This window comes from Anneissia japonica, unplaced genomic scaffold (assembly GCF_011630105.1).
Source record: "Anneissia japonica isolate Jap-2015-1 unplaced genomic scaffold, ASM1163010v1 scaffold287948_len850469_cov200, whole genome shotgun sequence".
Taxonomy (NCBI): Eukaryota; Metazoa; Echinodermata; class Crinoidea; order Comatulida; family Comatulidae; genus Anneissia; species Anneissia japonica.
The window spans coordinates 480241-499251 of record NW_022699796.1 but is presented as its reverse complement, the minus strand read 5'-3'; the positions used below and the strand labels follow the sequence as shown (position 1 = coordinate 499251).

General features: G+C 31.0%; 1 protein-coding gene across 3 annotated transcripts in view; it reads right to left on the bottom strand.

Annotated features, from left to right (window-relative positions):
- The window catches only part of LOC117103132 (E3 ubiquitin-protein ligase znrf3-like), a 67375-nt gene that overhangs the window by 27158 nt on the left and 21206 nt on the right, over window positions 1–19011 (bottom strand). For 2 of the 3 annotated variants that reach the window (XM_033243637.1, XM_033243638.1), the window contains exons 2-3: window positions 16357–16476; window positions 7173–7247 (exon numbers count right to left, since the gene is read on the bottom strand). In XM_033243637.1, coding sequence (XP_033099528.1) covers window positions 7173–7247; window positions 16357–16476 — 195 coding nt within the window. Of the gene's footprint in view, window positions 1–7172; window positions 7248–13681; window positions 13808–16356; window positions 16477–19011 lie in introns of those variants that run through there. The other variant, XM_033243639.1, reaches the window with a different exon arrangement.

Here is a 19011-nt window from a genome sequence, read left to right as displayed (position 1 = left end):
AATATAACTATTATGCTTTAAAAAAATAAATTTAAATACAGTATAAGCAACAAGCAGTCAATGATCTGTTTTCATAAAAAATGTAGACAATGCAGGACAGGACAAAACAATTGTAGTGGATTTTAGACAAACATACAGTATATTCATGAATTTCCAAAAATTTGTAAATACAATATTGTAAAAATCTGTTTTTACTGCCATACGCCATGAATTACAATAGAAAAATTAAAATATATTAATGCAAATATTGCAAATATTTTAATATACTTCTTAATTGTTAGTTAAATACAATAGTGTCTTTCATTTATAAAATTAATTACAAAATCCAGATGTTTTTCAACACTTAAAAATGGTGTTGAGTTCTTCAGAACTTCACATCTGCAGTAAAATATCAATAAATGCCAATGATTTGAGATCTACTGAGGTCAGATACTTTTCACCCCTTTTTAATTGCTTTTCATCCCTTGCTTGTTAGGTCAAGCACCTCTGTTGTCCACCCAACAAAAACACACAAACCAACCTCTTGAATTACAAAATACACAATGCATGCTGATTTAACTATAATCATCTGAAATCAGAATTAAAACAGATTACAAGTATAACAACAACAAATTAAAATTAGGGTAAAAAACCAAAAGCAAATTATTATTCTTCCAATCAACTGATGGGAATCCCATTTAAATTAACATCTCCTAATTTCTATTAAGTTTTTTTTCCTAAATTATTACCAAGAACGTCTAGGTAGTGCAACTTCAAATCTTAAAGTAAAATCAATTAAAAATATGAAGACTGAAACCATAACATCAGTTTTTCATTCTTAACATGAGTATGTATGGCAAGTTCTCAAACTGTGAATTTAAACATCCAAGTTCACCGGAGGCTATGCGAATACTTATTTTACATATAATACCAAATCTAAACATAGGAAAAAACAGGTGTCAAAACAGCGGGACCGACAAAATGAAAACAACATGTAAATATGAAATGAGAACATTACAAAAAACAACATCAATACATTAATGAATACAACATTGTGCAATACAATACCCAGAGGACACCATTAAGCACAACAGACATCAAGTATGATATTCGATATTCAAGCAGAAAAAAGCAGGAATCCAAAGCATGTTTGCTCTTTTTAACCCAACGACCTCCGAGATGGCTTGGCCATGTCAGCCGAATGGAGGATGGCAAAATCGCCAACGACAGCCCATGAAATTTGGGAAAGATTAAAATTAAATTCTCCGAGGTCGGCAGCCTCGACAATTTTTTACTACCTAGGCCTATATAGTATAAACTACGATTATTCCGAACGCTCGACCTTACATCGTAATCTACAGATTGTGATTTTGTTAATTTCTCTATTAAATCAATATATTGCTGGTGAAAGAATGGTCGTACTTATATTAATTTAATAGTGTAGTATAATACATATGTCTTACATAAGAAAATCGCCAAATAAATTTTGTTTTAGCGTTGATGTTTGGCATGGGAAATATCACTTTCGTAAAAGCTACGATCGTATCATTACATGCGCATCCCCAGAATGATCTATCAGGGATTTTCCCCACATCCATGTACATGTACTTGTCAGTAGTGAAGTCACGATGCGATTGTGATTGCGTTTAAACGGACGGTAAGATTAGGCCTACAATATGTTGAATTTTGTTGTTTTTAGATAATAAACAACATTTTAAATATGATAATACTACTGTAAAATGAAGACAAATAATAGATTTAGATAAGCATTACGATCTACACGGCCCACGTGACTTCAATTGGGCGATGTTGTAGGCCTTGGCTGGCTAGCATCATTCCTACCTAGGCCTAGCCTACGAAATGACTAGTCTTACTCTTTGAATTTTGGGGATTTAAATCTAAGACCATTTAGTTGGAAACAGGCACCTTAACCAGTAAAATTTTATATTTCAATTGTGTGAAAATAAAAAATAACAATGAATTTTTAAAATGTCAATTTTCAGGTAATAAACAGTGGTGCTCCAAAAATTTGCCAACAGGGGGTCCAACAAGTTTGAATGGAGCCTCTTCTGGGAATCAAAGGATGAGATTTTATAGTTTAGGATGGAAACAATTAGGAATTTCAATTATAAATTCATGGTAGATATTCAGGTATTTTCATTCTGACTTCAAGTGGCATCTATCATTTTGTCCAAGGGACAAAACATCTTTGGCTGGCACAATTACTGTACGAGTAACAAATAAAACTGTAATCCAAAATGTGGTATGAAATTAGAAAAAAGAATAATGAATAAATTAATATCATCATTATCTTCATTTATATTATTCTGCTTGTGTTGTAACCTCCCTATTTACATGATCTGTTTTCATGCAACAAACCAGAAACTTAATTTGAAGCAATCAGATATATAATATAATGTTTGATCTATAAGTACCATAGCATGTGTTAATATATTGGTAATGGCTACATCAGAATCTTCGATATTTGCCTGCAGATAAACTACCGGCAATTATTGGTGTTTTCTCAGTTTCAAACCATATGCCGTGTTTCATCTTTGCCGCGTCCTGCTAATAATTCATACCAACTTCATACGATAAGCTTTTACTTGATAAATTATTAATATTCTTTTCTCATTGATACTACAATATTAGTCCATTAAGCTTTAGCTATAATAAAAAAAAAAATTACTGAAGCTTATAAAGCTACAATTTTATTGAGAATGATTTTTTTTGTTTTGGTTTACCATCTGATTGCAATCATTGGATGCACATTCTAATGATCAAAAAATAGGCAATACAAATAAAATGTTTAATTTCATTTAAGACACATTAATTTGCATCTAACATTCAACTGACTTAACAAATGGATTCAATCAATAGGATTCAATTTAACGAAGTAATGAAGCCAGAGAAATTATTTGAGGATAGGATTAAATAATTAATTAATTTAATTAATTTTATTATTATTATTATTATTATTTATGGCTTTAAAAGAGGAAAAGACTACAGCTGGGAACCTATGTCTCCGAATGTTAAAAAATGGGCACTGCAACGACCAATTTCCCACAACTAGTCCTCATTTACTGTCCTTTGATATTTACCGATTTGAAATTAACCAGACTGACGCTCCACTAGGCATAGCAGAGGAGGATTTATAAACAGTAGAGTACTGTATAATTACAATAGAAGTAGATGTAGTTTTTTTAATTAGGTGAGGGATGAACAATATTCTCTTTTTCATTCTTGTTATCATTATGATCAACATTCTGATTATTATCTGTTATTGTATATTTCGGAAATGCGTTCATTGTTAGTTGTAAACAGGCAAAGACTTATTGCTCCGATGTCCCTTGATATTATCACATACTATACATACAGTATCATTTGTAATAATCGGTCTTTCGGTAGTTTTTGTAAATTGGTGGCTTTTATCCTGGCAGCAATGAGATCATAATCGCAATCTAAGGAATTTATTTATATATTACTGAATAGTCATATTCACATTTTTTACATATTTTTTTAAGACATATTTTTGCACATAGTATGGCAAAATTTATATTATTCAAGAAAATCCTGTAATTATATATTAAAAATAAATAATTCAGTAACTTCAACTACCTTCAAAAACTATGAAATTTAGGACTAATTAAAAATTAAATATTCTAAATTTTATTCAGAAATCTAAAAACTCTTAAAATTATTTATTTTCAAAAGGGCAATAAATATTACACCTGGTTGGTGAAATCATTGTTTTAATTCATTTAAAATTGGTAAATACTTATTTAGATTAGCATTTCCTAGACAATTCTTTTTCAATAAAAAAAAAATCCTGCTCAAAAATTCAGGTGAGAGGGTGATGACGCTAAGTAATTTTTTTTATTTGGCCTAAACTATTAAATATAAATTAAACCCGAGTTCAAACATAAACTGCATTTAAATGTCTATAAATTGCATTGTACAAGACATTAATTGGGTTTTTTTTTTCATATTTGTGTTTACTACTGTTTCAGACTACTACTGCCAGAATGATTAAAACCCCATGGGCTTAAGCAGACTGCAAGATTTAAAACTTAATCTCTGTGAAATTGGATTTGCTTATTAAAGTTGTCCGAACAGATATTAGAAAACATGAAACACACAGCCAGTTTTACCAGAACCGAGGAGAGACAATATACCATAGTTGTACGAAGGAAACGTTTTGTGGGCATTCATGCGTAGTATTAGATGAAATACATAACGACACCCTTCTTTATTGCTTCATGATCAAATATGGAGCAGAAGAAAGCAAGTTCAAAAGAGAGTTCTACTTGTTTAGATTGGCAGGAAATATGTAAAACTTATATTCAAATGTTTATTTCTTTACAGCATGTACACTTAACAATTTCAGGATGTAGGAAAAAAAATATGCGAAGCTAGATCTAAACTCTTTGTTGCCTTGTTACCAAATTAGAAATTCTTCTACAAATTCTACAATCATTAAATAATTGGCAGCACTCTCAATGTGAGGTTTAAGTATTAGCATTTATTTTTAAATTTTACCATAAATTAAGCTCAAAATTCACATAGAATAGGTAAGTTTACGCACACGGAGGAGGCAATTATCAAAGGCCAATATAGGTTCAGACTATCCTTGTAGTTAACCGAAATACCGGTACCAATGAGCTCCAGTACTATCATCACAAAAAGCATGTATTTGTAGAGCATGTTGAATTCTAATCTTAAAATGGCACGCACAAGTCGATAGTCCCACATAAAATAATTAGGGCCAGAAATGAGCCAATCACAGGTATAACATGGGTAAACTTTATAGCGCTTTAATACTTCCAAAAAAAAAGCTTTACGGTAAATAAACTGGTGATTGAAGAAGGGAATTGGGTATGCTGTTGCACAGTCATCATTGAAGGATAAATACAACCTTTGCAACAGTGCGACATGATGGAATCACCTGTTTAATTGTCACATTCAACTTAGCAACTACTGTATTGCTAATGGAAATGCTTGGGGTTTTTTTTTTAGCCAAACAGCTAAAGTTACAGTCAGCTTTTGGGGGTGTATCCATGTCATAGCTCCTTCTCCCCCCCCCCTCCCTCATTGTACCCCCTTATATTAATGGCAAGTTTTGTGAGAATAAATTGGTCTGACACATCTGCGCTATGATTTCTGACTACTTACTACAAATACAATGACAGTAGAATTGAAATTTAGATAATGATTTTAAGTCAGGATTCAAACCAGATCTGGACAGGCAGTGCAAATGGTACTCTCTGAATGCTGCAATTTCATAAAATTCTCAAACCATGTTTGTGCATGAAAAGTATTCTAAACATTAGTCACAATAAATATATTTACAAGGACTTGGTTTTTTGTTTGAAGTTAACCACATAACCATGAAGAAAAATTACCACAAAACGTCCATTGCCGAGTTATGTATGAATTGTTTTATCTAAATTAATGTTAAACAAACATTAAAGTATTCATTTATTCACTCATTCAAAATGATTCACTTATCTTATAAGAAACCAATAAATATAGAATCTACGATAAAGCCCTGAACAATATTTAATCCGTAGCCTGATTGATAGCTTAGGAGAAAGTTAAAAAAAAATATGTATAATTTACAAATAGATGCAAATTCGGTTAAGACTTAATGATAAGGGACAGTGATGAAAGTGTAATAAAGAAGTTAGGCCTAGAGCTATCAAGAGGAATACCAAGGATACCACATTAGCAGGTCAGTGAACCTGGCAAATGCACAAAGCAAGAAACAAGTTCACAAAACTTCATTGCTCTAGAAAGAAACAGTACTGAACAGTGCTCGCAGTTTACTAACATCAAACTAACACAGCAAGTGTCCGTTGAGTTTCTTGGCATGGGCTCTAATGCGTAAAACATACACAGCTGAGAAGCCTCAGCACCACGCTGGCCATTTCAACATTTCTTGACAGGCTTGATTTGCATTGTATTCGATGGAAAGTTTCTGCAGTTTTTCACATTTGTGTTTCTTATTATTTGAGTTTTAAGGCAAATCATCATCACTTTCACAGCTCTGTGTTTACAAATCTAAATCCAGACTAAGGTTTAATAAAAATTCATATTTGTAACCCCTGGCGTTCTTCTATCGAGGTCAAACACTTGGAAAAATGTCAAATTTAAATGAACATTAAAATACTGATATTTGAAATAACTTAAAACGCTGCAAAAATTAAATCAAAGATAGATTAAAATTAAAAAAACAAAACAAATAGATTCTCTCATAATTTGATACTATAATCTCAAATTATTATTTGTTTACTAAGTAATGGTATGTTACTTGGAAAAAAGACAATAAAATCAAGGAAATCAAAAAAAAGAAAGAAAAAGCACTTAACAAAAGCAATGTTGGATGTAATTAAATAATGACAATGAAAAGAAAATGCATGAAAAAAACCAGTTTAACAGACCTGAAAACAAAAGCAAAAGCTTTGATGCCTTACTAACAACAACCTGTATAAGCTTTCAAAGATTCTATCCATCCAGGACAGTAAAAATAGTAATTAATTTAGTTAAGTTTTAATTTTGATTTGGGTTAGTCAGTATCTAATTTAATGATCATTTATTTAAATTTTTTGCTGATTAATTGTTCTTCATTTGTATTTGATGTATTTTAATTAGTGATCTTAAAAAACATGTTTTTATTCTTAAAAAATGATTGCTGTTGAAACAGCTGAAGAATAAAAATTACAATGCCATAATTTAAAACATGGCTCAATTGGCACAATACAAACAAAAGTGCACAGAATTCTAATCATAATGCTCTTATGAATAATAGTTTTATTGGAATAAGCATAAAATAAACGTACACATAATTATACTTATTACTAATCATAAATAATGCAACAAAAAAGCTATATTAACAATGACTCAAAAAAATATTGCAAACACTAAAATGTACTATTATTAAGCAAGCATCATTTTGCAGCGAACATTGTAACAATAACCATTACAATTATGACAATACAAGAGCGGTGTACTTAAGATGTCGAGCATATTGCCTCTCAATTAATTAGAATTAATGTTCTTGCAAGTGAGAATACATTAATTTTCGAAAATTCATTTTGGACAATGCAGTAACAAACCAACAAAGGTCCATAAAAATGAATCTCGATAATCTACACAAAAAGTGAGAAAATTGACATTGATATTGTTGTACTTGCCTTCGTTCCAGCATCAGGGTTTTCAGTGATAATGAAAATAATAGCCACGGCTCCCATTTTAAACGCACGTTTTGCCTGCGGATAAAAGTTAAGAATATATTATACAGTATAGACTTACTGAAAAGGTAAGTTTGATTTAATGCAAAAAAGAAAAATAATTATTTCTGCTACTGTAGATGTAATACAAAACACAACAAATATTACTCACAATAACAGTACAAATAATATACAGAAAACAATAATAAAAATAAAAGATAATTTTTTTTAAATAGCCCAGAGAAAAATCATTGGTTTGTACAGATCATCTTAACTCCTTAGTAAACACCTGTACTAATTTCTTTAAAAAAAATATGAATAAAAAAAAACAAAAAAACAAAAAAAAACACCATTGTGTTTGTTACAAATGGTTGCAATGGTACTTTTTCCAGACCTGTCAATCAAAATTAACAGTTGACCAATCAGAACAGGGCCACATCTAACAAATACACATGTTGTCCCACAAACGCATGTGTTTGCGTATGTTTTAACACTGTCGCTTTGTGGGACCTTAGCAACAATATCCAAGGGGCGGAGCTTAGCAGAAAGGTCCATTCTCAAATGATAGAAAAGAAATTAAGAGTTTACTTTTCTTATTGTAAGTCTGAATTAATGTATATTTATAATAATAATTACTTTTTTTTTTAAATCTTTATAGAGGATGACACTCCCAGCTAGGCTGATATTCAGAGCTCTCTAACTGATTTAATATTATATTAATTATTATCAAATTTATACACTATCAATTATTTGAAACATCATAAAATGATTACATATACATCATAAAGAAATGATAAATATTTTAAATATGTTTACCTATAGCTTAAAAGTTGTTATATAACAAAAACAAAATGGAAGAGAAGCAGACAAAAAATGTCATATATTTTTATAAGCTTTTCTATTATGTGTAATATTTATGTTTATCTTTTTATGTTTTGGGCTGATTCTTTTAAGTTATAGTAATGTATTTACTTTAGCTGTCCCTGACCATTTTTTTGTTGTACCTTGTTGTATTTATGCTTTTTAATGTTTATATGGTCGAATAAATAAATGAAATGAAATGTTTGAAACAAGTTTACATATTTAAAAAGAACCTTGAGATATGGCATGAAATATTGGCAGTTCATTAAGTTTTATTATTTCTGAAAATAAACTAAACACAATGAACAATGTTTGAATACCAGTATCTGAAATGTTAGTAGGCAATAAATGAATGACCTATCGGTGACTGAATTGTAATAAAGAGAGAGATACTGGTAGCTATGGAACCAGTTGAAATGTCAGCAACACTAATAACATTATAGTGCTTCATGAGACAAACCAACACTTTATTATACTATATAAATATGGAGGATAAAGGCTACAAATATGGATAAAATGTTGGCTTTGTGTAACTAATACCTTATCCACTTCTCAATTCAAGTGCTATGTACAGACAGACAATGATAAGCACAAGCGGACAATATTGTAATAACTTACTGCTACAAAAAAAAAAAAAAAAATGCTACTGTACTGTATTGTAGGCTCACCACAGTGTTTTAAATCTAACATTAAATATACCCTGTGTAAACTACTATGTTATATTTGATTACATCCTATCATATATTTATATGTTCACCTTTATTCAAATTAGTTACCTATCATTATTCGAGCTCTGTTATATATAACTTTCTTTTCATATTTTCAGATTCATTACAGTTAATATTCATTTAATTAATTTTATCTTAACGATTACATAATAATGTTACAATAGGACCTCATATAAAACATTTGAAATGAACAGAATTTCTCTTGAGGCCAACTCAGACAGCATCGTACTACGCAACCCGACGCGTTTTATTTTCGCATCAAATCTGAGTGAGTTAAACGCAGATGTGATGGTTTGCGTCAGGAGCAGTCGCGTCGTAGAATATTAAACATGTTTTATAATTCTCACGACAGCTTAAGACTGTCCCAGACAATGAATTGCGTCAGGCTGCATCGTACGACTCTAAGTTAGCCTTTCGTGTACCAAATACTATGCGTATTTGCCTTGCAACTTCTTTAACACCGGAAACAATGTTAGAACAACAAATTTAATAACATCAAGTTTATACTTTTATCTTAAATGAAAGAAACAGAGAAACACATTTACAGATGAGACAGGAAGCAAGTTTGTAAATTGTGTAGGAAATGAACAGTATAGCCATACCATTCAGTAACATTAAGTCATCAATTCTTAATGTTTACCAGTGGAATAGAATTAAGTGTGTGAAATCGTCTCTAGGTATTAGGGCCGTGTAAAAGCCGTTATTACGAGTTTCATTTCTTAAAAGCTTTTCTTCCCAAGAAACTTGTAAATCTTACGGCAAGAAATAAACTGCTGGTGATAATTTCTTCCCGCGTTAGAAGATAAGAAGGAAGAAGTTGAGTGTAATCGCAGTCGTTAACAAACTCCGAACTATTCCCTATCGAATCTTACAATTTGTACTAACATACTATTCTCAAAATTTACATTCTACGCTTAACAACTGGCACCTCTGGGAAATTATGAATTTATGTTTTTAATTTTTGCTACAGATCATGAAAATATTTGTGTTATTCCCTACTTTTAAGAAATTCTTGTGGATTAATCTAGTTTTCTGAACGCTCGTAACAATTTTACACAAACCTTTGCTCTACAAATTCTACACAACATAGATGATACTGTAGTTTTCTTGCTCACATCAATCTTTTCTATCACAAACAGTAATATCTATCTCTGTCTGTTTATCCATTCCTTTGTATCCCATGGATCAGCGATAATATTCAGAATTATTTTAACAGTGCATTAACCATTTACATTACCTACTGTACACAGAATAGCACATTGCCTCATTTCTCAGAGAAACAGGTTTCGATCATTGCTACTGACCATGCCAAGCAGCAGGGCTAGAAACAAAGTGTGACCAGCAACTACAGTAGTTGGTCAGATGCATCCCATTGATGAAACCTTCATGAGATCAAGAGGGTTTCACCACCCATTACCTGATTGATTTACTGATTCACTTGTACTATACTGTACTGTATAGAGTATAGTAACATAGGACAGTCTTTAAGAACTTAGTTTTGACAGAAATTTCCAAGGCCATCCACTGTGTAGATCATACAATTAATATACTGTAAGAAGATTGAATAGGTATAGGCCAGATATAGTATCAGTAAATGTAAATTGAATTACCCCTCCTTAACTAACAATTAACATTTGTCTATGCACTGTCTATACAATTTTCTTGATAATGAAACAGTATTACACAAAGCGTGGACAATTTTACTTTTGAATTTGAAGCGAGTTATTAGCTTGGTGGTTAAAATGCTTACCTTCTAATCCCTGGTTCCTGGGTTCAATTCCTGTCATTGTTGAAGGATTTTTTTTCTTACACCAAAAACAACTTTACTCACTGAGCCTCATATTTAAGTTTATATAGAGTATTGTGTCTGTATGTTGGTATCGTGAAAGGGATTGCCACCTATGAGTTTTTATGAGCCTTTGAATTTGGACCATAGACCCTTGGACCCTATTGGCAATCCTTGGCCCTAATTACTTATTTATACAAATAAGAACACCTACTGTATCCCATTCCCATTAACTCATGCTATGTTTATGATGTCCCGTTTCATTGAGGCACTCTTAACATTTGTAATGGTAAACAACAAAGAATGAACATTGGTATAAAATACACAAGTAGCTATATTGATTTCTAACCATGATGATACACACATGGACTCAAGCCCAGCCTTTGTTGTGAATTAAAAGCCATGTAGATGGCATGGAAATATACAGTAGGTTTTATAGTAACTATGAAACGTAATAAAGTTTTGCACACTGGGCAAAGCAACTGATACAGTAAATCACTCAATCAATGACAAAACCAGTATTTTTTTATTTATCATGATATACCATGAGTTTTTTTATCATTGTAATGAAAATATACTACTTTTGCAATAAGAAATTAGGATCAAAATTAATCTTATTCTCCAAGAAGCATACAGACTTCAAACACTGTTCGAAGTAGGGAAGATAATACAGCAATTTTTGCTTAGCTGTAAAAGTTAGTCAAGCATTAAATAAATGATACTTTGACGATCACATTTAACTTCACTTATTAGCTTTTTCGGGAATATAAAAGTAGTTATATACAATGGTACACAAGAGTGTAATTAAGAACTTATCACATGAAAAGAGACAGGTGATAGGTCTTAAAGTAATGAATAGAATAGTACGTAAAATTAAGCATCTTCTTAACAGAACCCAATAGGATTTGAATATACAATGTGAAATGGACAATGGATAGAAGGTCAATAACCGATTTGTACCAGCGGGGAATTTATTTCAGTTCACAACTTACAGACATTTTCATCATTTAAACAAAAACATTGTTTATTTTTAAAATGACAGTGAAGCTCTCAAACCTAATTTACAATAAAGAAGAGAAGTCAGACAAGTCACAAGTTGGTTTATTTATATTTTAGTAAATAAAATATATGCTCTGCCCAATGAGCATGTACAGCTCCATCCTAAATAATTTGAGTGTTTAAATATCTTGGTATTGTTACAAGCCTTTGCAATGTCTGTTTTTCTTAGGCGAGACTTTCTTATACCTTGTTTAGCAAACCTACCGCCCGTCAATAATGATGATTTAAAATATTAAATAATAACATTTTATTTTTGGCCAGTTAGCGCACCTGGAGCAACAAAAAAATAGAAATTTCAAGAAAAAAATAAAATTTTTCTTTATTTTTATTGCGCCTGCCGCGAGACTTTTTTGTACCTTGTTTAGCGAACCTACCACCCATCAATAATGATGATTTAAAATATTAAATAATAACGTTTTATTTTTGGCCAGTTAGCGTACCTGGAGCAACAAAAAATGGAAATTTCAAGAAAAAAATAAATTTTTTCTTTATTTTTATTGCGCCTGCCTCTGCCTTAAAATCTCCAAAAATAAAATGTATACGTCTCCCTAATTGTAAATTTAAAGCAGTTAACCATCCCATTACTACATTGTTTACATTCACCAATAAAAGTTTAGTTTTATTTTCTCCTCTGTCTCGATGTTTTTGTTTGCTAAATAAGAAAACAAAATTTTATTTTTATTTTTTTTTCCGCCCTCCTCTGACGATCTTTAAAAAAAGTTCGCGAAACAAGGAATAAAAAAAGTCTCCCCTAAAAAATATGCTCTGCCCAATGAGCATGCACAACTCCATCCTAAATAATTTGAGAGTGGTTTAACATTGTCTTTCTTTTTCTAACATTAATAAGTAAGGCGATGAATAAGTTGTAACATTTTCTTTTGTCTCATGGTAAAATGGAAGACAAAATGTTGATACACACTCATTTATCAGAAGAATTGAAAAAAAAAATGAAAGCAATCGCCGACTGATTTATTTTAGAAAAAAATATAGTTCAGTCGCAAACAGTCAAAAGAAATTAGGCCGTGAATATCTGTAGTTATATCTCTAGAAAATTGTTGTTTTCTTTGTCGGTTTAACGGATCTTTCTATTCTTATTAGCAATACATATCTGGATTACAGTGCGCTCAGAGTTTGCAAATTTACGGACAATTAATTTTTTTTTTCATCTTTCACTGTACTGCGTGCGGTACATACTGTCAACTAGAGAATATAGAATGTCTACGAATATTGTAAGTTACTGTAAATGGTACAAGTTACTTTGTTACATGAAATCAGTCGACGGTGACCAACCTTTACTGTATGTAAACTCACTAGTCAATTTGACAGCATTACAGACCATATGATGTGATAATGTTTCACTTTAATATCATGTTATAAATAGTTTATAATGGAAACATTAATAGTAAGTAATGATAAAACAAGTAGCAGTAATGTTTACTATGATGATGACGGCTATATTATCACAATCATGGCAATTCCAATTCAGTATCAGGCGAGAATCTTTTTATACATTGTTTCATGAACTTATGCTTTTAAAGATTGTCAGAGGAGTTCAGTAAATAAAATAAAAATGAAATTTGGTTATCATTTCAAAATGGTTTTGCCAAAAACATCTAGATGTACTATAATTTAAAAATTTATCTTTTGATGAAATTTACATTTGCTTATAATAAGCATAATACTTTTAAATACTTTTATTATTTTTTTTAAACAACAAATGTGTACAGCTATACAAAATTATTATAATTATACAATAAAAAATAAAATATTAAAATAGTAAACATTTCATTATTAATTATTTTTGCATTACATTTACAAGTATAAAGCCTTGACACGTATGAGTTATTTTACACAATATATTTCAACACTTCTTTAAATATATTTCAATATTGCTATATTTTTTGAGTGAATACAATTTCTTCTACTATAATTTTGTTTTGTGCATACAGTTTAAAAACTTATTTCAAAGTATAGACCATTAGTATTATTTATTATTAATGATTTTTCATTATTTAATAATTATTATGAAAAGAACTCACCTATTATAACAAAATATTATCCAGCCAACCTAAGCCCAATATCATGTACAAATTATGCAGGTCCTGACTGTACTAAACAAATCCGAGACAGAAAATGCCTGAAGCTACCTACTCTGACAAGAAAACTGATAATAAAAATTCAATAAACTTCATTGTTTTAAGATTAAGCATGGCTAGATGCCCAATTGTCTTTTACTGAAGCTTTTCGCCCTCCAAACAAAACAATTTAAATTTCTAATTAGTCATGCATGAACGATTTGCTTTGGGCTAAAGTCCCAATTTCTGGTGATCTAGATACTATTTTAAAATCATTAAGGTATAAAGACTGGAGTTGTACAGATGGAATTTGGTCATTAAGCGAGTCAATTATATTTTTTAGTATTTACTGGCTGCAAAAAAACCTTTTTTTTTTTTTTTTTTCTATAATTTGGATTTCAAGAGATAATATCTTAAGTTAAAAATCACTCAAGTCAAAATATTGAAATATTCATACAAATTCAGTGAGTTGGTAAATAAGCAAGTTAACATTTATGCAAGTAAATGAAAAAGAACTGAGAAAAGCAGAACAATTATATTCTGTTTCATATAAAGTGGGGTGGTGGTTAAGATGCCTGCTTTCCAATCCCAGGGTCATGGGTTCAAACCCTGTAACTGAAGGACTTTTTCTCATGATTAAAAACTCCACTCCATAAACCTCATAAAAGACTTAGTTTATAAAGCATCATTCCATCCTGTAAGTGACAAGTGTACTTGCTGTTGGATGTGAAGGAAATACAAAAAATGCATAATAAAATCCAAATAAAAATAAATTATAACTGTAAATGTACTTTGATATTGTTGTTTTCAACAGTTTTTAATTGATTTCCTGCTGAATATAACAGTTGTTTTGTTACGCTGTGACTTACAGAGAAACATATGATTGTATACTGTAAGGATGACTTACACTTACAGTATTCATCAATACATTAATGTACAGAACAAGAAACAAAATTTTAAATCTCATGTCTATCATGAAAGTACGTACCTAGGAGACAACAGGACTTTACAGACTAGAAAAACTTAATAAAAACTACAAGATTTTGTTCATGCTGTGACTGCGAACATGTGAGTAAGACTGTAAATTACTATAACTTGTGTGTACTATTTCCGAAAATCATTGCTCCACTGCACGTTCTGATGAAGCCACCATAGACTGCTGGTGAAAGCTTGTGTAAACAATTTAAGTTAATCTGTCTATAAAGTGCTTGTGTTTTTTATTTTTATATATCAACCAGACTAACAAGGTTCTACTATTATTTAAAAATCATAAATCATATTTAAACCACATTGCCCAATCCGGCAGTACTTATTATGTGGTACACTTTTTTTCTCCATCATCCACCAGAAAGGAAATTGCTGTTGCATTGTTAGAATGACGGTTAAAGTTAAGGACTATGAGTTTATTATGTGATGTGGTGCTATATAAATGTCCAAATAAATCAATATTTAAAATGCATACAATATTTTATGGTGGCAAACAAGAACAAAAAGCAGCTTAATTTCATCAACCAGAAATTTCAAGTCCAACATTCACAAGTTGATTACTTTTATGGCATCACTGCACAGACTAGAGTATGTTCAGTCAGTTTTATAATTACTCATTATTCGAAAACAGTTCTTGAATAAATTCTATTCATAATGGCAAATCATATAACTGTAGCTTGTTTACAAAATGCAGTGAGCAGTGTTTCTACAATCTGCAACAAAGTATCCAAATCACTGAGTTTTAACACCTTTCAACATCTCTGGTTACACCGGCTTTCAGAAAACTTATCCAAGCCAAATGCTTAACAATGAACTCAATCTTTTCCAGCCTGGTGCAATATTGTTGCTTGCAATTGCAGAAAGCATTTAATTCAACAGGCTTCATGTAAATTCATTCATGTGAACAGCTCTGTGTAAGACTAGGTGGCCTTGATCTGAGGCAGCAAGCCGAGCACAGTACGGATGACGACAGGGCTTGCTGGGACCAGCGACGCTGGCCTGGTGCTGGGGCTTGTCCTCACAAAGGTTATGTTTTCAACTGATAAGTTCACTTTCTCATAAGAAACACAACTGGCCTAAATATTTTTTTTTTATCTTAATTAAAAGTACACTGTATATAAATGTCTGTATATTATTTTCCATTCATTAGGCCTACAGTATATTGTCTACATTTCTGAAATAGATTTTGCATATAATTTGATTTGTTATTTACTATTTGTTTCTATATTTTACAAATAGGTGGTGAATTTTCTACACTGTTGTTTATTAATGTTACTAAAAATGTTAATATTCAATTAAAAATCGAATTAAAAAATATATCGGTAATTGTAATACAAAAAATTATAAAAGAGAATATTTTTACCAACAATTATAATGGCATGTACACTGCAGTCTGAGTAAGTTTCATGTAATTAAGAAAAATCCGCATAAATTATCCACTATTGTTTGAAAATAATAATGCATTAATTAAATACAGACATCATTAATTCAACCCTGAACTTTGAGTTAATCATCACATTGATAATTAATATGCAAATTATAATCATAGCAACCAGATGTATTGTACTCTTTAGCATAGCATTCTTCATGAGAATATGAAAAGTAGATGTTTATTATAATTTACTACAAGGTATTATAAACTGGGGTCTCACCTTTACATAGAGTGTGTCAGCAATGCAGAGACTATCACCAGGGGGCTCTAACTTCATCACGACCACAGAGTTGTGGAGGTCATCCTCGTCGTCGACGCTACAGAGGCTGGCAGGATGAAGCTGAATGGAAATAAACAGATAGAACAACATTAAACTATTGAATGAAAGAACTGTGGAAGGTGCTATAAAAATACATGACCATTGACTATCCCCATGGGGTGCCAAAAACATAGCCACTGTAGGCTTACTCAAAAAAACTCATTCATAAATTATCAATGATTTAAATTACTGAACACACAAATCAGAAGTGATGGTGTTGGTCTATGAGTCAGATAATATACTTACCAGGATGAACCGATATAATGTAATTGTCTAACCTAGGCGTATATAACATTTCAAAACAAAAATAACTATAAATACAATTTTTTTAAAATTTCTATTAACATATTTTTTTTTAAACAAAATTACCTATGCACTATGCTATGTTAGAAACCTCTAGAGTAGAAAAAATATTTAAAAGCAAATGCTGTTTATAAGTCACTATGAACAACAATTAACACTATAATATTGGTTGTTAGCGTAGTCTTCAAATCCCTATTCTAGGACAGTCATCAAATACCAAATAATACAGTTAGCTTATTAATATTATTGCATTATACTTGTGCAAACTGACTTTTATTGTTTGTTTTTGCTTGGCTACATGGCCAGGGGTCCCAAGTTCTGCACAAGTTGCGAGAGTTTCCCGAATAACGAGGCAGCCTCCCACACTGTCGCAAGGAAGCAAAAAACCTTCTGGAAACTAACCTATCTCCCACAAATTCATTATATTATACATGTTTTTATTACATTACAAATTGTCTCTCGGATGTCAAATGGTGATGGTTATCAACATGCGCAGCAATATATATTTAGACCATTGTGTTAAGGAAGTTCCTTTAAAAAGAGCTCTCAAAAATTGATTCTTCTAACTTGAGACCTCAGAATTGCTAACCCTTGTCCCATCTACACAAATAAAAAAAAATATTTAAAAAAAATAATAATAATAATAATCGGTTTTTATATAGCACAAATTATAATTAAGTCTCTAAGCGCTTTAGCTTTTCTTAATAAATTTGAAAATAAAAATATTGTAAAAATATTATGTATAGTATCAGTGATTAATTGGTATTCTAATGAGTGAAAACATTTTTTGTTACATGATCCATCACTACTTAATCACTGATAACACTGCATGTTAACATTCTCAAAGGCATGAATATTAATGCACCAATAAAAAAAAAACATGAACTTGCAGTCTGACTAAATTTTAACAACTTGTTACTATCCCATGTATTAGGACGACCAAAAAAATAAGGACGTTTACATTTTTAAGATGTTAATGTGACATCACAACCAATCACAGGATGTCAAATTCAGGATGTAAACTTTCAACAGACAATAATGTGGCATCACAACCAATCACACAAGATGTCAAATTCAGAATGTTTAAACTTCCAACAGATATATTGTGGCATCCCAATCAATCACAAATGTAAAACTTTAAATGTTTACATTTTGACAGGCATTAATTTGGCAATCATCTGTTGAAAAACCTGAATGTTTACATTTTACATTAACATGACATCACAGCCAATTATAAACACAATATTTAGGATGTTTACATTTTCAACAAGCATGAATATTAATGACATAAACATGCAGCAATGCCACTTTAAGAGCCTGTGTGGCGATAATCCCGAGGCACCAGTCGCTCTTAAAACATGAAGGGGGATGTATTGCTAATGCGTGTATCAATCATGTGTAATTAAGCTGTGACAGCTTCTAACTGTTTCCATACATATTTCATAATGAACCAAATTCAATTGATGTTGTTCCTCAAATACCTTAATAAAGATGTACTGTTCCTTGCAAAAATACAAAAATAATCATAAAAATCAATGAACTTGCTCATTTTAAAGTAACATAAAAATTATCAACTTGAACATACTCATTTGTCATTTTCAGGTGACAATATATCTTAAAACAAAATTGAACTTAATTTCTTATAATTTTGGTGAATGAGGATTATAGATGCTGCTTATTGATACTCTATTATATTATTAGGCCAAGTAAAAAAAAAAAGGAGTTTCTCGTCCCCGCCTGCATGCTATTTTCAGGCCGCTTCGTTTTGTTTTGTTTTTTTTTGTTTTTTTTTTATATATTCAATTTTCAGTCAAAATCGATCGCATATTTTGTCTTAGTTTACCTCATTTTCGTCATTTCGACTGTTTACTGATCGTGAAGACCGCGACGAGTACAATAAAAATTTTGGCAGCTACCATTTTTTTTAAAAATATCGGTGGTCCGATAGGGATATATTATCAATACATGCCTACTGCGAGTTGGACCGCCAGTTTCAATAATTAGCGTATCCTCTGTAAAATAAAAAGTTGCGGTACCATACGGTTTAATTATAAAGAGAATTGACCAATAAACATATTGCAATCCGTATCACATGTCTAAATCGTGTTGGGCCGCATTACTTTTAGCAAGCTATTGGCGTGATAAATAACAAGAAGAAACAAGCGTGAAAAAAAGTGTTTGATTTTATTTATTTCTAAGTAAGTATTGGTTGGTTGGTTGTTATACTAGTTAACAATGTACATAATTCAAGTT